This window comes from Prinia subflava, chromosome Z (assembly GCF_021018805.1).
Source record: "Prinia subflava isolate CZ2003 ecotype Zambia chromosome Z, Cam_Psub_1.2, whole genome shotgun sequence".
NCBI lineage: Eukaryota > Metazoa > Chordata > Aves > Passeriformes > Cisticolidae > Prinia > Prinia subflava.
In genome coordinates this window covers 57,420,768-57,448,642 of record NC_086283.1, presented here as the reverse complement: position 1 = coordinate 57,448,642, position 27,875 = coordinate 57,420,768, and the positions used below count along the sequence as shown (strand labels likewise).

Here is a 27,875-nt window from a genome sequence, read left to right as displayed (position 1 = left end):
GCTTTGCCAACTGTTCTTTATATGTGCGTAAACATTATTAGTAGTCTAGTTTTCCAAATGTCTATCATCCAGTCCTTCATTTAAAGTCTGGCTTGTCAGAACACTTCAGTCTGTGAATTTCTATTCATAGAATTGTTCAGCTTGGAAAAGACTTAAGACCAAGTTAACTCCACCAAGTCCACGCTAAACCATGGCCCTAAGCTTCATGTCTACACCTCTTTGAAACACTTCTAGGGATAGTAACTCGACAGCTTCCCTGGGTAGCCTCTTCCAGAGCTTGACAATGCCTTTGGTGAAAAAATTTGTTGCAATTTGAGGCCATTTCCTCTTGTCCTGTCACTTGCTTACTGGGAGAAGAGACCCTCATCTCATTACAACCTCCTTTTAGTAGTGTATTCAATACTAGATTTAAGATGTGAGCATCATACTTACATAACTCTAGAATACAGCTTTCTCTTCATACTTTAAGAAGTGCCATGAGGAGTGATAATTGGATTATCTCAAATGTTGTGGTAATGAGCTGCATAATTTTCTTGTTGCTAAACGTAGTCACTCCTTGCCTCTTATGCCATCTAGTATTAGTCACCACGTGTAACAAGCTCTTGGTATTGTAAACCGCATAAGGGAGCCAGTCTAGTGGGGGAAATACATAAAAACAATCTAAAATGTAATGTGTAGGAAGTTTGGTAAAGCAGTGGTTAGGAAGACTGGTAGAGATTACTGTAGGTATTGTACAGTCCGGCTAACCACTGTTCACAGAAGTATTCAGAAAATGATAGAATCATAGAGTTGTTAAGGTTGGGAAAGACCTTCAGGATTGAGTCCAGCTGTCAGCCTAGCACCACCACTAGGTTCACCACAAACCATTATGTCAGCAATTGCCGTATCTGCACATTTTTTGAACGCTTCCATGGATGACTCTATCGTTTTGCTAGGCAGTCTGTTCCAGTGCTCTACAACCCTTTCCCTAAAAATCTTTTACCTAAAATATTTAACATAAAACTTACCTGGTGCCACTTGAGGCCATTTCTTCTTATCTTGTCACTTGTTACCACGGAGAAGGTAATGATTGATATTATTGTTAATTTTAAATTGTGTGTTGTCCTGTATGGAGAAGAAACAAGATTGTGAGGCTGAGATTTTGAGGGGGGAGGAGGGTTTGGTTGTTTTGGGTTGGTTTTTGTGGTGTGGTGTGTTTTGGTTGTGTTTTTATTTGTTTGGTTTTGTTTTGTTTTTGTTTTGGTTTTTTGGTGGTTTTTTTTTTGTTTGATTGCTTGCTTGCTTTCTGATACCTGCAATGTTTTTGCTGTTGCTGTACCATTTAAAAAAGATCTCAGGGATGTTTTTAAATTCTTGGTCTCAGGGCAAATTGCCAGACTCGAGAAATTGAGCAATGCACAGGAGAGAAAAAGGGAAACGCTAAAACTTGGGGAGCTTGCAAAGTAGGAGCCATTTAGCAAGCATTCTGGTTCTTTGAGTTGACCAGATCTTTTATCTACTGTATTTAGTAGAGAAATGTTATTTCTTCAGGGTTAAAATGTCATGCTCATAGCATACGTCAGTATACGTAGTAGTTTGTGTTTTCCCTTGGGCAACAAAAAAACTTTTCAGTGCTGCCTTATCTGCAATTTTATGATGGTTTACGAAAGAAAAAAGCAAAGACATAAACTCTTTCCTCATGTACAATGAATACTTCTGTATAGTCCAAATTTTAATTGCATACAACATAGTATTTCATGGCTGAGGAAGATGGTATCTTGAACATAAAACCTATACTGAAAATGAAAAGCAGCTTAAAAAATCATTTGATTGCCAAAATTTTGCAGGAATTACTGAAAAGAAAAATTATTTGATGCACGCACATTAGATTTAGCAATTACAGAATAAACTGTTGGCTGTCTGAGGGATGGCGTAATAATAAGTTCCACCCCCCCGTCCCTTTCCATGCAGTGTGGGAAGCTTAGGAAGGGAAGGAAACACATTGTTCAGCTTGATTTATGAGTTTTTCTTCTGAGCTTTTTGTTTTGGCTTTCAGACTACAGCATCAATTTAAAGTGCAGTTTTATTGATGTTTATAGTAGCTGTGTTAGTCTTGTGAACCTTCGCTACGTAATCCTTCTCTACGTTTCCATCTATAATGGGTGATGAGATACGCTCAGAATCAGAAACCAAATGCCTGTAAGAGCGATACAAGTAGTGCACACACGTGCTCCCTCCCCTTCTGGGCATGTGTGCACACACCCACCCACACCCCCATGCCCACCCATGTCTCACCCCGCCTGTTAACTGCAAATGGATAAAAATGTACCTTAATGAGATATCCCGAGTTTATTGGTTGAGACTTCCCACACTGCTTGAAAGTGTGCCCTAGCAACATTTCCAGAGGTTATTCAAGATCTGAAATAAAAAAAAAAAAGCCAGTTTACACAGAGCCTTCAGCACAAACAGTGTTTCAGTCATACATGTGATATAAGGATAATGCAAAATTTGAGACTTGCTGTCAAAATGTTGGAGAAAAACCAAGAAGTTAGATAACCCATGCCCTCTTTGTGTCAACCATCAGAAGCTTAAGGGCATTTTCTATTGCTGTGTCATTGGCTTTTCCCTTTGTTCCACAACTATATTAATAAAGAGAGAAATCTAGACAGACTGCCCTTAGAAACTCGAGATTGGAAACAGTAAGTAAATTGTAATTAAATAGAGATTTTATGTGACAAGTGAGAATAAAAGAAAAATAGGAGAAAAAACAAGCAACCATTAAGTCTTATGGCATTGGCAGATCACATAATCTCTGCAGGTTAATGCTGTTTAATAAGGGTCAGTCTCATAATAAGCACTGTGTGCTTAGAAGCCAAGACTGCTTCTTAACAGAGAGGGTAATGATTATTTAACATAGAGAACACCCACACATCTCTGGTGTGGGTATTCGTGAAATTAGGTGTTCAGAGAAGGAGTGAGGATATTCAGGTTGCCTTTGTGGATGCAGATATCCTATTGTTCGTAATATGAGATTGGGAAAGTAAAACAGAAAGACCAGATGGTAAAGAGATTGAAAATGGATAGAGGTTTGTCTAGAAAAACTTAATGGTCTATCTATTGTGAATTGCAACAGATTTCAGAGGTGAGGTAAAGCACAGTTGTCACTTTTTTTACCTGAGTAAGCTTCATGTATTTTCCAGCAGAAGTATGGGTGCAGGGAATGAATGCTAAAAGGTGTTGGGAGGGTTGGGTATATTTTTATGAAAAGGAAGAGCTCAAGTTGCTGATGCAAGCAAATAGGCATCCCATGTCATCATGGGCTGACATCCAAACAATGATTTAGTACTTTATAGTCATAATCTATATTGGTAATTCTGTCTGTTGTGTTGTGACACGACATAATTTAATGGTCTTTGTTAACTACAGGTAGATTTTCCTATGTGCTAAAGAAAGTGAAAAGTAATCCTGAAAAACTATCACCTGCTGTTACTTAGAACTCTGATCTAATTGGTTGTCTTTAACATTTTCTTGGGCTATTGTTCATTTTCATTCAGCTGCTTGAGGTCTTCCTTTCATATGCTTTGACCTCATAAATGTTGCTGGAACTACTCAGTTCAATTTCAAAGCACAAAATATTAGTGGTAGTTTCCTTATAATGATACTCTCTCTGCCAGGGTCAGTAAAACCATCTAAGTTTCTTCACTGCAAACAAGTTAGGGAAATAATTGAGAGCTGTGTGAATAATACTGAAGATCATGGATAAGTTTAAGTCAGTCTCAGTCTTAAAAGAAGTCTACAGAGAAGCTGTTTTAACCTCACAATTGTCTGATTGTGTGCCAAATACAAAGATGGTACAGTTAATTCCTGAAAACAAGCTACCCTCGTACTGTTGATTGCCAATGGGATGAAAGAGGACTGTGAAGATTTCTTTTTCAGTTTGTTTGCTGCTCTCTTCTTTCAAGGATGGTGCCCTATTAGTTTGTTTTCATGATGAATTTTGATCAGTATTGGTCTTGTTCCAGTATCTCAATCTAAACACTACGAAAGTTACATGGAGAAAGTTGGCTCTTTGTGTTTAAGGGATTTTAAGTCAAAAATGCTTACAAGGAGAGGGGAAAAGAAGTATTTAATAGGTTTACATTTGGTTTCTCATTCTTTTGGGATTATGTTCAAGTTCAAGGTTCCTCACAATGTTCTCATCGGTAAACTGGACTTAAATTCTGCAACATGGCCCTTGCGTTTCTGTGGCTCTTTCTGCAACAGATTCAGGTAAATTATAAACCAGAAGATTTTAATTAATCAAGTTTGAAAATAATGTTCCAATCAGTGCAGTATTCTTTGTGGTGATTTGACATAAAATTTCTTAATTTCTTTAGATTCTTAAATCAGTTGCAGACTTTGTTTATGATTGTGCATTGCCTTTGAGTGGTGATCTTGGTTGCTCTTGGGCAGAACCTAGGGAATAGTTGCAGCTCTTACAGAGCCATGCTGGTATTGTGTGTAGTAGTATAGAAGAAGCACGTGCTTTGGTGTAGTAGGTGTAAACTGCCTATGGTGCCATTATGGGAGAGACAGTAAATGTTCCCATATACATGCTGTAATGGAGCATCTCCAGTTCTCATTCTCAGTTGTCAGGGTATTTGATGGGTCACTTTTTAGGTGCAAATGAATTTGTTTCTTGTATGACTTAAAGTTCAGTGATTATGGAGACAGTCAGAATGTTCCTATATCTTAATAAGGAATCAGCTTCTGGCACTTGTTTCCAAAAAGTGAGTAGATAAATGGGAATCAGGTAATCAGATTGTTATCACTTTGGTTTTCTCGGCAAAAATCTTTTAATGTGTGTATCCTGTTCCTTTCTTGAGTTTGGAATTTACTTTCATCAACTTATTTTGTTTGTTGACCATATTAAAGTGTTGAATTTGTTCCTGGATTTCAGTATCACATTTCCTAACAACCATCAGGTCATTTGAAAGGTAAATAACTTCCGTCAGTGGACAGAGTCTTCTAATTGGGTATTTCTAGAATGCAGTCAAGAATATAAAATTTATTGTGGGCTTCAAAGGTGATTAGAACTTGAGAGGTTTTGCTTTCCTTTCATTGCAGTTCCACAGTTTACTGCTGTGGCTGCTGAGGACAGTGAGAGAACTTTGTGAATGCTGTTTCTATCAGTTTTACTCTTTGCAGATCCTGTTTAATCTTCAGGCATACAATCATTTAGGTTGGTAAAGATTAAGATCATAGTATCCAACCATAAACTGCCAAGTCCACCAGTGAGTCATGTCCCAGTGTACCCCATCTACACAGCTCTTTGCACACCGTGGGAACGGTGACACAATTATGTCCTGGGTAGGCTGTTACAATTCTTGATGACCCTTTTTGATAAAGAAATATTTCCTGATACCCAGTCTAAACTCTTCCTGGCAAAACTTGAAGCCATTTCCCTTGTTCCATTTCTTGTTACCTGGGAGAAGAGGCTGACCCCCACCTGGCTACACCCTCTTTTCAGGGAGTAGTAAAGAGTGATAAGGTCACCCCTGAGCCTCCTTTTCTCCAAACTGAAAAGCTCCATCTCCCTCACCCGCTCCTCTGTCCCAGTAAACAGTTTGCTGCTTATATTATCTAAATTCTTTTCTTAAATACTTGAACAATAATTGGTGGTAATCTCTAGCAGTTACTTTCAGCAAATATTTTTTTTTTGGTCTGAATTTCACCTGTGAGGCCCATGGGTATTTTTATAATTTTAAACACTATTATCAGAGACTTTATGCAAATGGATTTTGGTGGGAGGGAGCAATACTCAATACTAGAGAAATGTGACATGCAGAAGGTGCTTAACTGGAGCCATTGGTGATGCGAGTGAACAGAAGCTACCTTTGTATAGCAGTGAAGTCATCATGGAGAAATGTGAATTTTGCCAGATACTGTAGGACAGACATTCATTTGTAAAAACTTGGAGGGGGAAGGGGAGACAGAGAATGACAGGAATAAAAATTAAAGAGCTAGGGGGAATAATTAATGAGAAAAATAACAAACTTGTATTGGTTGGGAATAAAGGATGATACTGAGCAGTAGCTGGTTTTGGTTTGGAAGAAGAGGTTTATCTCTGCAGAAAATAGATTACTAGGATGCTTCAAGAGAAGAAAGGAGGAAAATAATGTTTCAATTTCTGGATGCAAAAATAATTGTAAGATAAACAAGTATCTAAAAACATTTATGCTGTAGGATCTGATTTAAAGACAATCCAATACAATGTTATTTTTTTCATAAATTTAAATGGATTCTGTGAATTAAGATTTTTGATCACATCTGGACGTCTGATCATAAGGGCCTCTTGCATAATTTCCATGATTCTAAATTTAACTGCGGCTAAATAGATGTAATTGTATCCTTCTTTTGTGTGATTCTTCCGTGATTACCCACTTTATGATTATTTATCTGTAAAATATTCCCTGTACTTATTGTATTTCCGCATTCTTGTTAAATAGGTAAGCAACCTGAAGAAGATTTTAAAAGGAATACTGGATTACAACCATGAGGTAAGAACCATTTGAACTAATCTGTATCTAGTTACCTTTTGAGTTATATATTTCAGTTAATATCTGTTGAAGATAAATTGTATTCTGCAGGTTAAGTTCTGACATTTTCTTACAAACATTTTGGCATATATAGTGATTCATGACCTATTCGCTAGTCTTGGCCTCCTTTAAAACTTCTCACCTGCTTTATTGAATACTGAGGAGTTCCAGGGAAGCCTGATACACAAATTTTCTCATGTGAAGAGTAGATAGCTTTACTGACTATATTCTGATGATGGACTTCGTGTCTGATGTACTGTAATGTACCCGTGTCTGATTTTTTTCCTTCCTCCTCTGCAGCTGAAGTCTACTTTTTTCCTTATTTTTCTCTTGAGGAGAGTGAGTTAAGAGCATTTCTAGCCTCTCCCCATGTGAGGATTTTAAATTACCTATTTTAATTCAGGGGTTTTGGACTCAGCTCTTTTCATTCTCTCTTATTTTTAGCAAACTCAGCACTTAGTATTTTTTCTTTCACTGGTGAATCTTCAGCTGAAATATTCCTTTAGTGATGTTTGAGACAAATTTATCTGTACAGGTGTCAGCACAAAATCCATAATATGCATATTTTAGACATTGCTTGTTTCAAAATATTGTCTTCTCATAAATACTACAGAGATTAAGTTAATTGTTAATAAATTGAAGTACTTCAGAAAGAAAAACTTAGTCTTAGGAGGTCATCTTCCGTAAATGATTAGGTATCCATGTTTAAATAAATGTTGAAAACTGATGATTAAGCAAGCTGGTCATGACTGGAAACACTAGAAAGAAACAGATCAGGTTTTTGTTACAGAAAATTCATATTACTAAGACAAAGTGATGCAAGCTTCTTTTCGATTGGTTAGTATATATGATGATTAAGTCTCTGGTGTTAAAACTTTAATAATAGGCAAGTTCTGAGTGTTTTCATACTGATTAATTTCTGTAAAGGTAGTGCATGTTTATCAATCTAACTGGATTTTGGTTTAGTTTGGTATTTTTCCTGCTGAGGCAATGCTGGGGATTCTAGTAATGAATTCTGCTTATGTTTGCCTCAACGTTATTCCCTCCCCCACTGCAATAATATAGATACATATGTGGATTTTACCTGATGTAGCTAAAAACCTTTGAAAAATGTGTATGTTAATGTTGTTCAAAAATTCAGAAATTTGTATCGCATTCAGAAGAACAATCAGTAAAAATGTTACATTTGCCATCTTAGTACATTAAAGTATAGAAAAACAACAAGCTTAAGTTGAGTATTTATAGCTTTCATGCTTTGTTCTGCCCCAATTAATCTTGCTGCAGACCTCTGCTGCTCTGGAACTGAAACTTGTAATTTTCTTGTAAATGTACAGTATTTTTGTCTTTTGAAAATGGGTTAAATGGCTCTTTTTCATCTCAAGATAGTTATTGTAGAATCCATCCTTCATTTTAATATTTCTTTCAGGGCATTTGATAGTGTTTGTTTCTTTTTTTGTTTTTAAATTATTTTTTTCTCTTGTTTATTTCAAACTCTGTTCACACCCTCACATCCTTGATTTGTTCTGTTCTGCCAGTTTACCTCTTCCCTTCACCTTTCCTCAACAGGAGTTTTACTGACAGTGACTATGAAGTCACTGCAGTGTTGTTAACTTAAACCCAGCATTGTATTTGAAAGAAATTCAGAATATACAGGTCGATATATAAATGCATATTGGAATCAAAAAATACTGTATTTTCTATTATTGCAGTCTGTATACAATGGTAATATTTTCCATTGCGGTTGATGCATTCACAGAATTCTTTTGACCTAAAGGAAGTCTTTCCCAGCAAGAGTGGATCTGTGTCCTTTTAGTAGTGTGGAAGTTAATTCTTTGAGAAAACTGCTTAAAAATCTTACTGTTCCACAGCACAAAACACACTATACCTAATCAGAATGAAATCACAACACTTCCACAAAGCCCAACCCTACTAAACTTTAGAATGGCTTGTTTTCTTTGTATTCTTCTTATACACTATACTTCTTGTAAATGCCGTAACCTGATTTGTCTCTCTTGGGTATTGCACAAAAAAGAGCATGCAGCAAACACATGACTGATTCCCTCTATATTATCATTGTTTCCTTATTGCACCCTGTTTAAGAAGTTACAGTTCCTTTCTATCTGCAATTAATGTGTCAGAGATATGTTTAATTCCAAATTTCATATTCATATTTTCAACCCTCTGTTCAGTAAAGAGCAATTTAGCAGAATTGTCTAGTTCCTTCTACTGACAATCATTAATCCTTAATGATCTTTAATGATAAATCAGATAACACTAATTGCAAGTCACATGGGCTTTTGTTTTGTGGGGTTTTTTTCTTTCTTTCTGCATGTGGGCTGTTTAATTACATATCATTGTACCACTACCTCAGATTGTCTTCCAGAAAACAGTTTTCTTAGCTGTAAGACTTGCCAGATATCTTTAAATTTGCTAAAAATGTGAAGTCCGGGGATCTGAGGTTTTTACTGTCTTGTACTTGTCACCTGTCAGTGTTAGTTATATGTATTGTATAGGTGAAACATCTAATTTTCTGACTTTGTAGTTGTAAGAAATGTTAGATTTGTTTGTAATATCTTCTGCTGCAGGAGGTGTTTTTAGTTGGATGTTTTAATGCAGTTCTTTAAAAAAATTAATTTGCCATGTGGTGGCCTGCTTTTGTTAGCTTTCTTATCTGAAGAGAAGGCATCTTGCTAAGTGTTTATCTAGTAGCTGCTTGTGAGTTGAAACAATCATGTTTGTCTTTTCACAAATATTATTTGTATGATTTTATAGTGGGATGTTAGGTGTTAGGCAATTTAGTTTGTTTTGTAGGTCTATTCAAAACTATGGTAAAGTAAAGTAAGAGTGAATTGCTCTTGTTGATTCTGAATCATCTTAGTATGAAATAAATGTGTATGTGTATGTGCAGTGATACAGCCATGTATGTTTTTGTCTTTATGCAGATTCTAGGGCAACAGATAAATGACTTCACTCTTCCTGATGTTAACCTGATTGGAGAGCATGCTGATGCTGCAGAGCTTGGGAGAATGCTTCAGCTTATTTTGGGATGTGCTGTGAATTGTGAACAGAAGCAAGGTAATACATCTTGAAACATGTTTTCTTGGTTATTGTGCACCTACTAAGGAGAAAAATTATATTTCTTGGGTTTCTGTCAGAAACAGATAGGATTTTTTTTAATAACGATGACATTATTTTATTGTACAGGTAATAACTGTTTGTTTGTGTAAGCTTCACTACTTTTGGAGACTCAGGCTGAAATTGAATTTGCTTCCAACATGCATATAAATTTTCAGTTTTGGTTTGCTGAGGTGAAAAATCAGTCTACAAAGAAAAAAATTCCTGGGCACACCATTTAACCATTTATGCTGGTGCTTGGTCTGAAGATATATCTGGTGTGATCTGGGATTCTGTGGTTTCTGAGATATTTCTATGGGACTGGCAAATAGGAAAAAGTAACGCTGGCAACCATGCCTTTCTGGGCAGCAGCTGAAGATGAAGCACAATAAGGTCATCCAAAAAGTCACTTCAGGCCAATTGCCAGAGGATTGAATCCCTCTTCAGCAGTCCCTGAAGGAGACTACTGCCTCTCTACCCCCGTGGCACTGACTGTGATTCTAACCTGCACAAATACAGTAGAGATCCATTCATCTTTCTAAAGATGCCAGAGAGGATGTGATGAGCAATGGAGATGTTTGGTAAAGTGTGTTACATCTTGTGTTCTAAACTTGCCTTGAGTGCAGGCTCTTTATTTTACCCAGTTACGTTAAGTTACACTTAATTCAAGCCAGATGAAGATAATGGCAAATACAAACATTTATTCTAAGTACTTGAAACAGGAAACATAGTCATGTGTGGGAAAAATAGATGTGTTGGAAAATAAGACTTTTTTTACTATGTTTATGTTACAATTATATCAAATATGTGTGTCTTCCAGATTTAGCTCATTTGGGGTTTGATGGCTGCCAAGATTTCAGGCCTGTTGTCTTCCTCTTGCTTGATGCATCTTAACTTTACAGCTAGTTTTCCCTTTCCAGTTTTCTTAGGTGACTAAATCACTTTAGTTTCTCCTTCTGAAATTACTTCTGTTCTCTTAACCAGGAAGTGATCTGGCTACTCTATTAATTAAAATAGAAGTAATGTTCTTCCACAAGTACATAAATAACTCTGGTATATTAAACCTCCTGTCATCTCTATTTTATATAAAATTATCTTCCTTTTGGTGACTGTCATTTTCAAGAGGGAAGTATATCTTATTCTTGTGTGCCCTTTACTCTTCTAGTCTGGACACTAAAAATGCACATTTTAAATGCCAGAACAATCTAATTTTATGTATTTTGAGTGAGAGTCAGCCTGAGCAAATTACCCACTTGAAGGTGACTTCTCCCCAGCATCTTTCTCTTAATCACATCATTGAAAGAATAAAGGAGGTGATGTTTGACTGGAAATGGTATTATACTGGGCAAGTCATTTACTCCTTGACTTAGTCTAAATGTCAGAATTTGTTCTTCTGACTACTGCATTGTCTTACAAGTACCTCTTGTGTAGCTCACATGTACACATAGCTGAGAACTTAAAAATTGGAGGGGACTTGTGATGTAGTACAGAAATAAGAACAGGCACCAAAAACGAACATGAAAATGCTTTGAATTGAGGATGCTGTAGGACAGCAAGCTGTTATTGTAACACTTACAGAAAAGAACAACCTATGCATGGATCATGTACTTCAAGAGCCTGAACAGTTTGCCTACAAAGTGAGAAAAGGATAAAAGTAGTTATTTCAGAAGTGTGAGATGCCAGGGAAAAAAGGTAGTCATGTACTTTTTTCATTGTCGTAGAGTTCAAATAAGCCTGGATTTGTGTCTGCACAGGCTTGTGTTAAAATCTTGTTGAATTTGTTGGGATGGAACTTGGCTGGTGATTATACATTTCAGTGTCATTCATGACATCTAGTCATTTTGTAGGAAGAATGCAGCTTCTGATCTTATGTTCTATATGACTTGACTTTCAACATTGACATTTCAGAATGCTTTTATTTTCAGAGTACATCCAGACCATAATGATGATGGAAGAATCAGTTCAACATGTTGTCATGACAGCCATTCAGGAGGTATGCTGGGATGCCCATAGTGTGTAAAAGTTCAGTCTTTCATTATTTTACAGTAGTGTGCTTTTTCCCACCTAGGAAAAACTTAGTTGGAAGTAAAGAAAAGAAGAGGCATGGATTTTGCCTTTTTGCAGTGAAAAAATTCTTATTTTTGTTTAGAAAAATCTTGCTTTATGTCAATGAACTCTGGTTGTATGTCCCACTTTTCTTTAAATCTAGAAGACTGAACCTTCTAGATGTTTTTGGTACTGGGTTCCCTTTCCTTTTCTTTTCCCTCCCTGTGAATCCTGGAGTGCACTAGATTGACTTTGTATGGATAACCAGTTACTGTAGAATTTTGTCAAAATTTGTACCTTGAAACTGAAAAATTTCATAAACTGTTATTTTTTTTTTAAATTTAGTAGACAAGTGAAAGGAAAGAGAAGTGGGTAACAGTATTGTTTTGTCAGCTGTAGTGTTATGAATGGGGTAATTATATGTAACATGAACATATATGAGTAATTCAATAGGCTGATATGTTTTTACATATAGCATACTGCAGTGCATTTTGTAGAATTGCTCTTCTGTGGTAAATCAAAACCACAGTGTCAGCCCCTGAAGCGCCCCTGTGACTTACAAGAAGTCCAAACTGCCTGTAAGAGAGAGCCTATCAATCTATAGATGTTTACTGCAGGGCAGGCCACTAGCTAGGGTAGCTAGGAAATCACTAGTAATCCTGTTTCTTCTGAACCTGAACAAGAGAAACTAAATTCCACATTGAGCTTTAGAGCAGTTTCTCATTTCTGTAATGTGTGAAGAAATATCAGTGAGCCTACAAGAGAATCTGTCCACAGTCATCACTTTGACCAGTGCTTTATCCATGCAGTCATAGATTCAGTTGTCAGTGTGTCTGCTGTCTCTAACATAGCAGAGAGGACTTTTGGAATGAGCATTAAGAGTCATTGTCTAAATCATCTTCCAGTCAGTGCTGCCAAGCACCAGTTTTCTGGAGTTTTGGCATATTTTACTTTTTTAAAGTTTTATAACAGTGTCTGGGTGGATTTTTCCAGTTTTTTTAATTAAACCCAAATTACAGCATCACTGTCTTCTGCAGCACCTTGAAATAGAAAACCTTTTGTCTTCCTTCTTTATGTTGAAAATCTATTTGATTTTTATAAAAGTCTCCTTTATTTGAAAAAATAGCTAGATTTGAAGCAGCCCACAATTTTCAGAATCTGATAAGTAAATATTGAACTTGTTCAGTGTTTGTGCCCTTTCTCTGAGATGATGAGTAGAAGTAGGAAGAAATCACAGGGTAAGGGTATGTTCTTCTGGAACAGATTTTTAAAATTCAATTAACAAAAAAGCTTACAATTCAGCTACTGGCACAGTTCTGAGTGATTTTAGTGCTACTTTTTAAGCTGCTTAGAAATTGAAGGCATTTCAGGGCTGAATGAGGAGAATCTCAAATGCTTAATGAAGCGGAGAGAAGGTGTCTCAGACTTGAAGCCACTTTGAGAACAAGGCCTCTTAGCATTCTTTTTCAGTTTGCTTGGAGTTTAGAGAGGTCCCAGTCAGCTGGAAGCTAGCAAATATTATTCCAATTTTCAAGAAAAGAAAGAGAGAAGATGCCATCACTTACGGGTCTGTCTCACTTCAGTGCCTGACAAAATTATGGAGAAGGCTATTTTGGGAGTTAAAACATAGCCAGCACAGATTGATATGAGAAGAGTTTTTAAAGAGGTGAAACTTCATGGGATTTTAAAGGAGATTTTTCTCTTTCTTAGATTCATAGCAGTTCTTAGAATTCAAGTGACTTAGAAAAATCAGTATATAGGATATTAGCTATATATGCATATTTGAAAAGTTGATATGTCACTTAATCCAAATGTTTCAAAGCATTTGACATAGCAGGTAGTCTTCAAAACTAGGTATGTCAGAAAATCTCTCTAAGCTTTACTGATGTATTATGTAATTCATTTTTCTGTTTCAGCTGAGCAAATACAAGTGTTTTTTATGCTTCTTTGGTTATTGGAAATCATCTTACTCATGAAAGAATTTCACAAGGCACAATATAACAAATTTACTCAATTTTTTTCATGAAGAAGCTGATTTTTCAATGGAAGAAGCAGCATTTTATATGCTACATTTTATTCAGTTATTTCTTTTTTTATTAACCTGTAACCACAGGTTAATACAAACTTCATAATTTCTTTACTTCACTTATTTAAATGTTTAAAATATGCCTTGTGCTCCATAAAGGTTTTATAAATGAAAGAGTCATTTTCTGTTAGTTTTTAAGTGTAGTCAAACTGATCCGATGTGTTGTCACCACTTAGAATCATGTGCTAATCTGCACATGTAGGTATCAAGTTGTGCACAAGGTACAAGATTGAATACACTAATATGTGTAATATACCAGGGTTTTTTTTATTTCATGATTTTCAGATTTTTTAAAGGCCCAGAATATTATCTTAAAGAAGTTATTTTGCCCGTTACATATTCCCCTTGCCCTTCCCTTTCCCCTTCTGTCATTTTCCCAAGTCTCTTGCTGGAGTAGCCAAGTCCATTGTTAATTAAACAAATTGTTTGCCTTTGCTGTTCAGAACACCTCTAAACTTGATCACTTAGCAGCTCTCTGTGCAGGTCAAGTTGAGAGTCAGAATAGTGTTGGGGTAGTGTCAAAACTTGCCAAGTAGGAAAAGATGCTTATTGTCTGAGTTAACACCAGTGGTGTTACTTCCACCTTTTGGTGGTCTTTTCCCCTCCTCTATTTTGTCCTGGTCGTTTACAGATTTATCTTGTCTGAAGTAAAAGTATTTTTGAATAGTTACAAAATGAAATAAAAGTGTTTTATTGGGTCTATCAACAGACAGAGTGGAGGTAGACTGAGTATCAACTGGAGGAAGAAGAAAGTCCAGCTGCTTTAGAGGATATTCAGTGTTAAACATAGCCATGACTCTTAAAAACTAACATAAAGATGTTCTAAGAAAAAGAGTGTGTACAGAAGCTAGGTTTTGATGTTGCTTTGTGGGCACTTAAGTGAGCGTATACAGTATTATTAACTGAAGAAAAAGCATTTCAGATAAAGCAGGTGTTTTGGATTTCAAAATCATCAACTAAATAGAGCAACTGTGTTTGCAAAATCACGTGTAGGGGAAAAAAAGCATTTGTAATTCAGGTTAATCATGCATGCTGATTTTATGTTCATTTCAACCCTTCCCTAATCTTCATGTATCCATGACAACACTGCTTGTTCACATTTTACAGGGAAAGCAGTTAAAAAGTGAAGGTTTTAATAATATAGGATTAGTAGACCTACAAGTATTATGTAAGGTATCATACTGAATCTATCTATGAGCATGAAAAAAATATAGATGTAAAGATTAACAGGGAATGACAGATGCTCCTTATAAAACTACACAAGTAACTGTGAGAATTGTCATGTTGTCCAGCTAATTGCACCATTTAAACTCCAGGCTGACCTCTATGCAAAATAAACCAGAAATGTCTGTAAATGCTAGTTGCTAGTTTATTTCACTCTGCGAAGCTCTTAAGCAGGCTTTTCTTTCTCTTATGGAGACCTAATGCAATTGCTTGATTTGCAAGCACATTTTTAATGTTTCCTTTTTTATAAATATCTGCACATCATCCTCCATTAAAGATACATGTGAGATTAGGTGATTGTACTATACTTACACTAAATTATGAGTTTGGAAATGGAAGCCAGTTCCAGTGCTGCAAAATTGTGAAGGCAAGCCTTTATTCCCTTTGTAGCCTAGTCCTGAAGAAAACTTACAGATGTGAGGGGGAAATAAGAAGGCCACTTCCTTCTGCTTTTTATTCTCTTGACTCATTTGAAATACAAATGAAATAAAATTTGCCCTTCTAAACTCAGAAGTATTGTCATTGATCCACACCTCTCAAGACCACATACTTTAGTATCATGCCTGCAGGTTGCATGTGAAGCTCTGAAATGACATCAGTATTTCACGAATTTTTTCTGACTGTGAGCTTTTAAGAAAAGGAAATATATAGAAGAAAACAATATGGAAATATGCTTTAAAAACTATTAGCAACCTACCAGTATTGTAAGATTAGTAATAAATTAGTGTAAAATGAGTAATAAATCTTTGCAGAAACAGCTGATGCACCATTGAGCAGGTAACTGGTTAAATGAGCATTTTGCAACTCCTAATTTCAGTAATATCAGAGAAAGCTGATTGACCAGAAACAAAGTCATGAATAGGAGAAACTAGGCAAGCCTCTTACGTTATATTTTTAGGTGGATGGAAGGTGTAGTGTGTGTTTCAAGTTGATATACCAATCTCTATGGAGTCTTAAAACATAGCATTCAGTAAAAGTTTTCTTGAAATTTTCGAAAAATCTGACTGAGGAGAGAGAAGTTTGGATAGGTGAGTGGAATTGTGTGCTCTACTGGCTGTGCTATTTATGGTTAAGTTTTTGCTTCTCAGTGGGGAGAAGCTATGTACAGGCAATCCTGAAGCAGAGTAGGGTCAAGACATTTTCTTGCATAAACTATTTACATATTTACAGTATGTGGAGAAATGTGTAAGGAAAAGATGGAAGCACTCCTTTGCCATGATAATTCTGCCTTTACATCCTGTCGGAGTCTAGGGTATCCCTCTGGCTGCCCTGGATGGTCCAGGACCCCAACAGGGGGATTTGAGACCCTGGCAGGGGGGTCTGAGACCCTGGGCCCAAAGTGACACTGTCTTTGATCTCAGCCCATAGGACAAATTACCAGCATTGCATGAAGAACTACAGACCCCAAGAGTTTAATGTAAATAGTAGTTAGTTTATCACCGGGTGCTAATGGGGAAGGCAAGATGGAGGAATCAGGGTGTGGCCCTGTTCTTCTTCCTTCTTGTCCTTGTCCTCCATCTTCTGCTGTGATGGGTCACAAGAGATTGGTTTAGGACAGAAGTGCCATGTCTGGTGTAGGTAGTAGGTATTGGTAATAGGCTGTAAATAAGAAATACATTGTGGACAATGGTTAGGTCAGAGAAAGGGTACAGAAGGTCCAGCGCACCCGACCTGGGGGGAGCTGCCTCGTGTTCTTGCTGCAGCAAGGACCAGCAAAGGCACAGAAAGAATTTAGAGATAAGAGACAATAAACAACCTTGAGAAACCTGAGCTGACGAACTCTGGCTCTTTCTTCTGCTTCTGGCACGGGCACTCAAAGGAAAAAAGACTTTAAACTTACATTTCTCGGGAAAAAACCACCCGAGAACATCCCACTTCTTAAAATTGTTTTATTGTAAACTGATGATCAGTAGTTGGATTCCTGTGTTCCTTTTCAGTTATCTGGCAGTTTCATTCTTGTTCTTTGTCCGATTGTGATACTGGACACAAAATAATCCCTTAAATTTCATCTTTAGCTTTTTCACTATACATACCACAGACCATCCTATTGCAAGGTGCTTTCTATTGCACTGAGTCATGTGAGATACATCTGCGCTTCTGTCTGTGACTCTTGCCCTTGGTGCCTCATTCACATTTCCCCATGACAGGTATCCCAGTATACCCCATGGAGTGAAATTCACACATACAGCATGCACTCGTGGAACATCCAGGCTATATATCTCCAGTACCTAATCCTATTCCACGTAATATCCTCTTGTCTGGACATTTCTGCTAAGAGTTCTCAAGGACAGGATGTTTTGGGAGAGATGGCAAAATTTGTTGAAGAAAATAGGGATTATGTTATTAACCATGGCCTGCCTTATGGCAAGTCACAGAAAGCAGTGACACCACAGTGGCCTCTAGTGGGTTGTGTGGTCACTTGTGTTCCTTTTACTCTAAGTGTTTGACAGGCCTGTTGGGCTGGTTTTTCAAGAGGAAGTTGTGTTAGGGCCAGAAAGGGGTGGTGGCTGTTAGGGACATGTACAGCCTTGTGGGCTGCATGCAGCATGGGACCTGCCTGTTGGGAGGTACTGACTTAGCAGGTAGAACTTATTTGTGTGTGAGAGTACATGTCTGTCCAAAAGTGTATTTGTGAACAGTGTTGTGAATATAAAATAGTGAGAGGAGTTCAGTATTTGGCTAATATGGAATATCCCTGTTTGTCATCTGGAAAAGCTGGTGAAATACAGTATTCAAACATGCGGTATGAACATCACAGAGCAGTGAGGGATTGGGAGGTTTTGTCTAAATGCTAATCAGTTTAGAAGACAGGGTCCTAAATTGAAGACAAATTTGTCATATATGGTTACGAAAAAGACAAGACTTCATTTTTCAGGGAGCATCTCTGAGGCTAGGGATTTGCTGATTATTGTTGCATAGAATGTGGGCTTGATGTGATGCTTCTTCGTGGAGTAGTTTGTCATTGTAAAAATGTAGAAGAAAATTGAAGACATTTGGAAATACATTGTCAGGGTCTGAGGAGGACTGCTGAGGAGAGATAGATTAATCTAAACTATGCAGCTAAATCTCAGTTAAGGAATGGGGAAAGTGAGGTAAATGAATGTTTTGAATTATGTAAATGTCAAACACATTTTTCACTTGTACACTGTAATATAGGAAGGCTCTGTGCAGTGTAACCCAAAAGACTTTGCCAAGGAAAACAGTGCAAAAGCACTGATTTCTAGAAGGAATAAAGGAAATAAAGGAAACTCTGGAGAGAGTTACCAGGCTAGACAGGAGATGCCAGGGAGGAAGTCTTGTCCTGTTTTTGGTTGGGATAGGGCCTTTTAAATTGTAACTTTCATGAATGTGGTTGGAGAGCTTTTAGAACATTGTGTGTTTGGACAGAAACCATCAGTGCCCTTCTGTAATGCTGCCTATCGAATTACTTACAGTGTGTCTCTCGTTTGCAAGATTGTTCCTGTTTTTGTCTCATAACTTTTAGTAAGACTGTTACCTTACTGTGTTTGCTTGGGCTGTGTGGGATGAGGTTGCTGATCTACAACTTTAGCTACATTTGATTTCACTTTTACCCACCGTGCTGATAATTAGGTTACTATAAAAAACTTACTTACCAGCTTTTTTCTTTTTTTTTTAATCAGTAAATCAGTCAGTTTTGTAGGATTTTATTTGAGGGTTTGTGATGAGGATTTGGCTGGAGTGATTTGGGGGGTTGTTTTCTTGTTTTTTTAGTATTCTAGGCCAAAACCACTATAACTATTCTGCACTGAAGTAGTACACAAGGAATTGTAATACTCATTTCAGGAATGCACTCTACTGAATTACTTTTTAAGGTTGAAAATTACAGACAACTCCAGAACAGAATTTTTACCACTTTTGTTTTGCACTAGTATTTGAGATAGATATGTGCTGAAGTTGAGTGAAGCAAATAATAAATAAATAAATGTTAATATATAGGTAATGGAAATGTGAAAAAGCCACTCACTAGCAGAGAAAAATTAAAGACAGATCTTGCATGGTGTGTTGGTATCTACTATCATTCTAATGCCATTGCAATAAAATCTTTAGTGGGATGTTCTCTAGGCTTATTATAGATGAAGAATGTGCATTATCGAAAGAAAAAGAGATGATGTAAGGTTTCTTCTATAGCACTCTAAATATTACAAACTATGAAGATTTTTTCTTATTTTTGTTTTTGAGTATGTCACATATAAAATTGAAATTAAAAACTTTCAACTTAATTCAGATTAAAGCTCTCAAAAGTAAAAATCAGCTTGGTCTATCTTTGAATCGTAGGTTTTAATATAAAAGTGAATCTTTGCTTTTTCTAATCCAGTGTAATCTAATTGCAGTTGATGAGTAAAGAGTCTCCGGTCTCTGTTGGAAATGATGCTTACGTTGACCTTGATCGGCAGGTATCTAAGATGAGATATTTCTTCTCCTTCAATCATAGCACATCAGTGGCAATATTAAGAACTCTGTCTTTTTTTTTCTTTAATCATTTAAGGGTGTTGTGGAAAAGTAAAAGAAGAAGTGAAAAACTAAATTCCATTATTTCAAGTCCTTTAGATTTATAGATTAGGTTTGCTCCTAATGTGTATTTAAAGGATATAGAAAAGTTAGTTTGGAAAACCAGTCTCGTTGTATGACATAATAAAGCAAAACTTCGGCTTAGAGTTAAGGCGTGGAGAAAGAAAGAAAGATTAAAAAAAGTATACTGTTTCAATAAATGTTTTTATCTGAGTTCCTACTTCCAGTTTAAAAAAAGAGCCAAACTGCTTCTATGGGAATCCTGGAAGTGCTGCAAAACAGAAGAGAAGTTTTCAAATACAATCCTTCCTGGTCTGATATATTTAAAAGATACACAAACCAAAAGGTTTTTTTTTTTTTACTATCTTATGCTCATGCTAACACTGTCATATTTCCTCAGGATTTTTTTTTTCTAATTGAGAAAAAGAGTACAGTGATGTTCACTGTATCAATCATGCTTTTTTTGTGGAAATATGTAAATTCTTGCAGATGAAATTAATTCTTTGTATGTAAAGAGGTCAATAAGAAATAAACTTGTAAATTCAAGGTATGATGATGCTGTTTGAGAAAGCCCACTTAAACTTCATCAAATAAAATAGTACATATATATCTGTGTCTGGACACATAACATGCATGCACCTATTTTATCAGACCAGGTTTTTTGTAGCTATGTTTTCTATGACATCTTAACTGCATTCATTTGCAAACCAGTGAGATACATATCTTTAAACATTAAGCCTTTGAAGGGAAGTATGGAAATATTTCCCATAGGAAAATAGGGTTATAGGGTTCAGTGCCCTTTTTTAGAAGGGTAGATTTCTCTGTCATGTGTTAGTTTTATTCCTGTTGTGCACTAGAAGTAGCTTCCAGTGACTAGATGGTTTTTATCCTAATTGTCCATTCCCTGTATTCCACCTTCCAGTCCTTTATGTATTTCAAATGTAGATTGAAAATTGAAATTACACAGTCTTTCTGTCTCTAAAGAAAAGTGGTATTGACAGCTCTTTTCAGTGTAAAGATTTGGTGACTTCTTCAGACCCAGTTTCTCCTGGAGTTTTTGACTCAATTTATAGAGTAGGTGTGATAATTCTAATGTAAGGGCAGATATTACTTTTAGGTACATTTACTTTTTATTGATTCACAAACTAAACAGTATTCACATCTGCTTCTTTTTTGCTTTATATAAGGAGAATTGCTCCGTTTTTAAAAATTTCATACATTACCTAAATGTAAAAATAATTTTACAGACATGTAGTTCAAAATATTTTTAAATGGATCACAGAGAGTGATGAAAATGTAAACATTTCTTGTTTATGGTAGCTGAAGAAAACTACAGAAGAATTAAATGAAGCACTTGCAACAAAAGAAGAAATTGCCCAGAGATGTCATGAGTTAGATATGCAGGTAAGTTTGCTATAGAGTCTGGATCAACTTTGATGTCCTAGAGAAAAGATGCGTTAATTTTCAGGTGACTGAAAATAAGTACTAGCATATTGAAACAAAATTTTTAGAAAGGGAGTGAAAATGACACCCTTTGTCATAGTTGTTTTGTTTTCACTTGTGCTAGCACAATGAGTGTCATTGTTTTCTTACCTCGTTGCCATGTTGCTAGTATTATGATTCATACTAGCAAAACTTGGTTTTTTTTCAGTTAGGATGGGTTTGAGCTGTGTGGTAAATCTTTTGTCGTAGAGAGCTAAAACAAGTTGTGCTGCTGTAACGGTTCCAGTTAATGGTTAAATCCCAGTCAGAAGTTGCTGGAGACCATTAAGGGTGTATGGACTTAGATGAAATCTTACTGTAAGTAAATTAATAGTGATCTGGAAGACATGAGGGGTGTGAAGGGGGGAGTCCTGAAAGGCATTGCTATGGAAACCCCACTTTGAAAAATTAATTCAGGTTTCTTGTAACTGTTGGAATTAATAAAGCTGATCTTATGTTGTCATGGTTAATATATGTGAACCCATGTTTCAGGTCTTAGAGTTTTTTCAGTTCTTTGCACTATTGCCTGTTTTCACAGTGTTAGTGGAAACTGAGCCATCTTCTGGACTGTGTTCCTGTTTCAGGCCTGCTTGCAGATGGCCTTTACTCTGGAGAGCTAGTTTTATTTGCTTGTAGGGAAAGGATGCAGATTTTATTATAGTGAAGTTACCTTCTGTTGAAGGAGACTTTTTCTTTAAATGCTTGTGTGAAATACATAAGAGTAATTGTGTTTCCTGAGTTGTGATTCTGCTCCTTAATTTTGCAGTCTGTTGGTTACATCACATAGCTGTTGAATATCTATTAAATGATACAGTGTGTTCTTGTGATATGTGATTACAGAAGCCTGCATGTTTCTGTTTGTGGGTTCTGTTGATACTTCATCATGAACATGAAAAAATACTGCTTTCTGTACCTGGGCAAGTTAATTATTCCTGTTCATACTCTTGTTAAAATAGGTTGCAGCCCTCCAAGAGGAGAAGAGCAGCCTGCTTGCCGAGAACCAGATTTTGATGGAACGTTTAAATCAATCTGATTCTATTGAAGATCCCAACAGTCCTGCAGGTCGCAGACACCTGCAGCTGCAGACACAACTAGAACAACTCCAAGAAGAAACATTCAGGTAGAAAAGCTACACTTGGTTAGGTTATTTGTTGGTTGCTGGCAGTAGGGGTGACTTAGGTACTTCTGGTTCTGCTGCAAATGTAAATTAGTATAATGGATGATGTATAGCCACAGTAGTAAAGTTTTTAAAGTGATGTATACAGTATAATTTCAGTATTTACAAGATCCAGCATGAACAGAAGCAGTTTCTTAATTCTGAAGTTCTTTATATGTCACTCTACTGTGAGTGACTTTGAATTGTTTGTGTGCAGTCATTTCACCCCTGTTTTGCACAGTCAATGACAATGAAAAGTAGCATACTTTTATTTATGCAAATTCTGATTGTATTTTTAAGGTCTAATAATTCCTAGGTGAAAGTTTGCTACAGGCTGTACTACTGGTGGCATTGTATACGTAGCAATATATGTCCTCTGAATTTGAAATCAAATTTCAGAAATGATGAAAGGTGGAGATTATCCATGTATGAGTTCTGCACTTTATTTACATTTCCCTGATATGTGAAAATACAGTTCCTCTTTAAACATCCTTTCTAGTCTTCTTGACTGCTGGTTTCAGGCAGTATAAGCCTATTCTGCTGAAGAAAGCTGGTTCACTTCACCATAACTTTTTCATTCTCCCTGACATACTTCACCTGTCCTTTGTGAGTGAAATGATGATGTTTCTTTCTTTACCCTGCCAATTTTTCTTTTGCTGTCTTCTTCTCCTTGCCTTTTTCCTATTCTTACAATATATGCTATGTTACTTCCCTTTTTTTGTTTGTTTTGCCGTTTTTCCAATACGTCTTGCTAAGCCTCCTTTCCTGCTTATTCTGATATACCATCTCCCATCATTTCCTTGAAAAACATTCAGTGCTTCTCTTTCACAACAACCTTGCCTGGATTTCTTCTTTTTATATGTCTACCATGTAAAGAAATAAAATAATGATAACGTTGCCTTTTATCTCTCCTGATTCATCTCCATGCTCTGCAGTGATTCCTATCTGAGTCTGGTATCAATTACTGTTCAAACAGATTTTGTCCCCATTTGCCTGTTACTATAGTTTCAGGTTTTGAAGGTTATTCTAAAAACCATTTTCATATGTGAGACTCATTCCCGGTCTCCTTTACCTCCTTCTCATGTCTTCATGTTATGTAGCTTCTAATGGCAATTTGTGTTGCTTCCAGCTCTACCTGATCAAGCAGCACATATGTACAGCTTAACTGGTGCCTGGTGTGGTACGCCACTTTTCCTCCTAGTCCTCCCTCTTTGTCCTTTGACTATTCTGGTCTGTTATGATCCAAATTTTTGTTGTTTCTGGTTTGGATGACTTAAAGACTCTTATCTCCATTCTCGTAGGATGTTTTTGGACTCAATTTTTTTTTCCTTATGCCTTTATCTCCCATCCTGGATTTTTTTTTTTAATTCAGAGCAAAATCACAGTAGGACTTTTGGTTCCGGGTTGTGTCCTCTTCCATTCATTCAAAATACTTTGAAAAGGTTTCTATTACTTACTCCCTTTGTTCACTGCCAGGTTAATAGAGCTTTGCCTGTGCATGGGGTATGCAAGCAGTTCAGCAACTTTGTTTAGAGTTCTTTACTTGCCAACTACATAGCCTGGTTATCCAGATGTACTGGGCATGCAGAGGTTCTTTATGAGTAAATAAATAAAGCCACTACAATGACAGGCCTATGGCCTTTATAACATCTAACAATCAGGTCAATATTGTTGGAGGTAGATGAGTTGGGCAGCTGAACAGAATCTTTGAATAAAGATGTCATCTTCAAACTCTGGATGTCTGAAGATAAAAAAATATTAGATCCTTAAGTTTCCCGTGTGAAAAACTACTGTTATAGGAGGAAACCTCAGGTATTGTCTTTATGAGAATGTACTTTACCTGGTGAATTTTCAAATAGAAAGACTGATATTAAATTGGGAGCATTGATAAAGTCAACCTGCTTTTTTACATTTTGAATAAGCACATTGGGTTGTTGTTTTCCTTCACTACAGCAGGAGGCCATTTTGTGTGTTCTTAGAGGGGGTGATGATAAGGAGAGGTAACTGTGATTTAGGATGAGAAATTATTTCCTGGGGTTTTTTCATCCCTACAGATTAGAAGCTGCCAAAGATGACTATCGAATACGCTGTGAAGAACTAGAAAAGGAAATTGCAGAATTGAGACAACAAACAGAAGAACTTACTACACTGGCAGAGGAGGCTCAGTCTTTGAAGGATGAGATAGATGTACTCAGGTAAATTTTGTTCCATTAATTCTTTAACTACTACCTTTTAATCTATATAATTTGTGTACTTAATCTACGTTATCTTTTTTTTTTAATAAATGAATAATCAACACTTTCAGTGCCAAGATTCTTTGGATCCTCCAGTTTAGGTGCACAGATCAACACACAATTCTGGTTGACTAAAATAGTTGCTTATGTTGTACGTAATCAGTAACTATTAGTGAACTTAGCAATGCTATACCAATTTATGGTTATAACAGGGCACTCACTGTCTCTTTGAGTACACAGTATTCACCTTCATCATGTTTCAGGCACCTGTTCTCATCAGAAAACTAGGCCGTTTCCTTTCCTGGGTTTGCATTATTCAGACTTTGGGTTGTGCTTTTGGTTTATCATGTAATAATATTATGAACAATATCTGTTACAGCTCTCATTCCCACTGGATTTTTGCAACAAAAGCTGTCATAATTTGATGATACTAGGGGTTTATAAGGTGGGACAGCCACTTTTACTATGAAGCATATTCCTTCAGTATTGGCATTTATTGCCATGAAATATTCAAAACAGTTACCCATTCTATGCAGCAAGGCTTATTTAATACTGCTGTTCCTGATTCACCAGCAACCTTCTACCAAAGCCATCTGTCTTTATCCCTTCTGTCATTAATATAAGAAATGAACCCATCAAGCTGCATAAACTGAGTAAGTGGCATGGGTTCAAAGAACAACTCTTTGTCCCAGGAGAGAGGCCCTGCATGTCACTGAGGATTAAACTGAGCTGGCCTGCCACAGTGTCCCATAAACCCACCCATTAATACAATGGGAGATTCCCTAGATTTCACAGAAAATTAAGTCTGTAAATTGCTTGATTCTAAAATGACACTCAGAACAATAATAGTAGCAGAAGTCATTGGGAGAGGTGAGGTCCATTGTAATCTTGGCAGTGCAGCAGGTGGATTGATAAAACTCTTAAAAGCTGAAGCCTGGTGTTTCTTTTTCTTTTTATCTTTTTTTTTTTTAAGAAATCAAGTTCCATAACTTATGGTCCCTCTGTGTCACCAAGTACAAATTTGTCTAGCAGAGATATCTTTATGATTTTATTTCTGGTTATCATTAAAATGAATTGAATGTCAGAAACTTTTCTTCTTTACCCTTGAAAAATTTAGGACAGAAGATAATTTAGAATTGAAAGGAAATGGGTAGGAGTGAGGTTGTTTTAGCTATTATTTTAAGATTGGAAGCAGATAAGAAGGTTGTTAGGAAGAGGGATAAGGTCTAGAAGAACCTTCAGCTGCAGCTCCTAGAGTTGACAAATAATTATGGGAAGAAAACAGACAATTTAAAAGTGAAAACATCAGTAATAGGAGGATATGATTGCTTAATTGTTCTCCCCTTCATGTCTCAGAATGTCTTCTGCATTAAGAAAGAAACCACTGAGATTTTTTTGAAAAAAACAGTGAGGAAGCATTTTAAATTCTGTTAGTTTTGGTAGTTTTCAGAGTTCAAATTTGATACAAATCTGTTCCTTCAGGCATTCTTCTGATAAAGTAGCCAAGTTAGAGAGCCAGGTAGAGTCATACAAAAAGAAATTGGAGGACCTGGGCGATCTGCGGCGGCAAGTGAAGCTTTTAGAAGAGAAGAATACAATGTACATGCAAAATACCGTGAGCCTGGAGGAGGAACTAAGAAAGGCCAACGCGGCACGCAGTCAGCTGGAAACATACAAGAGACAGGTGAGGACAAGCATCATTAGTGCAATAGTACTCTGTGTTGTTCAGCACTTTGTCTTCATAACGTGGCTAATACCTCAAAGTAAAAAAAAAAGCTATGAAAAAAACACCTCGTGTTTAGAAGACTTCCATGTTTTGTAGGTGCTTGCTACCTTTGTCCTCCTTTCCTGCAATTCTTGTCATTACTACAAGTTTGCTACTTTGTCAAGAAGCAGTATTTCTTGCATTTCAAAACTCAACAGATGTTAAGTGGGGTTTTTTTCCTGAATGATTCCAAATTCATATTCAGTAGCGGGGCTTGAATTGGAGGCTATACCTTCAGAAAAAATATCCACTTTTCACATACAATTTACCAGCAATGAGGAACACACCACAGCTGAGGTAAGTTGTTCCTAGGGTTAAATAACCCCTTTTTTAAAAATTCTGGGTTGTCTGATACATCTGAATTTTTCCACTTAAGAAGAAAGAAGGACACATGTTGGCCTTGTTGTTTATACGCACCTAGTGAAATACAAAATGTGTCACCAGCACACTCTGAGGAGTGAAAGGCACCTGTTTACCCTCCTGCTTATCCAGGTGCCATGTGATGCTGTTTCTGTAAAGGTGGAAGATATACTTAATCTTGTTTCTGCTTCTGTACTGCAGAGACACGGTGTCATTCTGATACTCTTGTTGCAGGGCTAGACGGAGCATGCCTTATGAAAGTGGTAGTGTATTTCTGCCTGATCAAATGATCACAGCACAGGGGTTCCCTGCATGTCACTTCAGTGTTGAATAAAGGATAGAAACAAGTACTAACAATATTAAAAGCCCAGGAGCAATGTGTCTCCCTAAGACTTACTAGAATTTTTTCCCTGTGCTTGGCCATCTCAGTATTTAAAACAACTAGTTTCAGCCTATGTGGATTAATATTAAATACAGCCCAAATGATATTATCAGTAAAAAAGAACTTGGATAATAAAAATTGTCTGAGAGGTCGAAGAGGAAAGTAAATGTAGAAAGGAATGACCTTCCACACGAGTAGTATTAAGCTTACTGGCAAGCCAATATTTCACTCCATTAAGCAGCTGAGCATATGATACTGTTGTGTAACCTCAATATCTGCATTTGATTCTTCTTATTCCACCAACCAAAAGGTTTTTGGAAGGGGCCAATCCCATCATTTGTGTGGCTAAAGTATTCCTTTTCTTCTCTGTTCGTGTATTTTATGGGTAGGATTTCCTTTATGAGGAACTGTTGTTTGGTGCAAAACTGTTTATTGGCTGGGACTGGAATAAGCCGCAGGTGTCCTGTGGCAGATGTGTTTGCTTCACCTGACTATGGTGTCTCAAAATGAACACTCTGTGTTTGTCTTCAGTGTCTGTAAGACTGGGCTCCTTTTGAGACCTACCTGTGACTCATAAGCCACAAAATTATTTTTTTGGGAATCCTAAATTGTGCTATCAGAAGTAAGCCAGATATAAGGCTTATGATGTTTTGTCACTGCTGAGTAGTGTGCTCCTGTAATGAAATATGTCTTGTCTGGTGTTTGAAGGATCCAACCCCACTCATGAGGATGTCATTAGAGAGTTATTTTTTTGGCTTAGAATCATTGTGCTACGCAGATGAAAGTGGTAGATTCAAATTCCTGTAGTAATCTGCAAGCAAATTGCATTTTCACTGCACAGAGCAGAGTTGGTGGTGTTTTGTTTTCATTCTTCTGAGAGCAAGCACAAGCCTTTTCTAAGAAACTTTATTTCGGCATGAAGAATTAAAATGTGAAGAT

At 36.7% G+C, this 27,875-nt stretch overlaps 1 protein-coding gene across 3 annotated transcripts in view; it reads left to right on the top strand.

Moving 5' to 3' along the window:
* The window catches only part of HOOK3 (hook microtubule tethering protein 3), an 85,440-nt gene that overhangs the window by 24,893 nt on the left and 32,672 nt on the right, over positions 1–27,875 (top strand). For 2 of the 3 annotated variants that reach the window (XM_063423488.1, XM_063423490.1), the window contains exons 4-11: positions 6,468–6,518; positions 9,500–9,632; positions 11,597–11,664; positions 19,380–19,442; positions 20,878–20,961; positions 21,996–22,159; positions 24,250–24,390; positions 25,912–26,113. In XM_063423488.1, the coding sequence (XP_063279558.1) occupies positions 6,468–6,518; positions 9,500–9,632; positions 11,597–11,664; positions 19,380–19,442; positions 20,878–20,961; positions 21,996–22,159; positions 24,250–24,390; positions 25,912–26,113 (906 nt within the window). Of the gene's footprint in view, positions 1–4,153; positions 4,249–6,467; positions 6,519–9,499; positions 9,633–11,596; positions 11,665–19,379; positions 19,443–20,877; positions 20,962–21,995; positions 22,160–24,249; positions 24,391–25,911; positions 26,114–27,875 lie in introns of all 3 variants that reach the window. The other variant, XM_063423491.1, reaches the window with a different exon arrangement.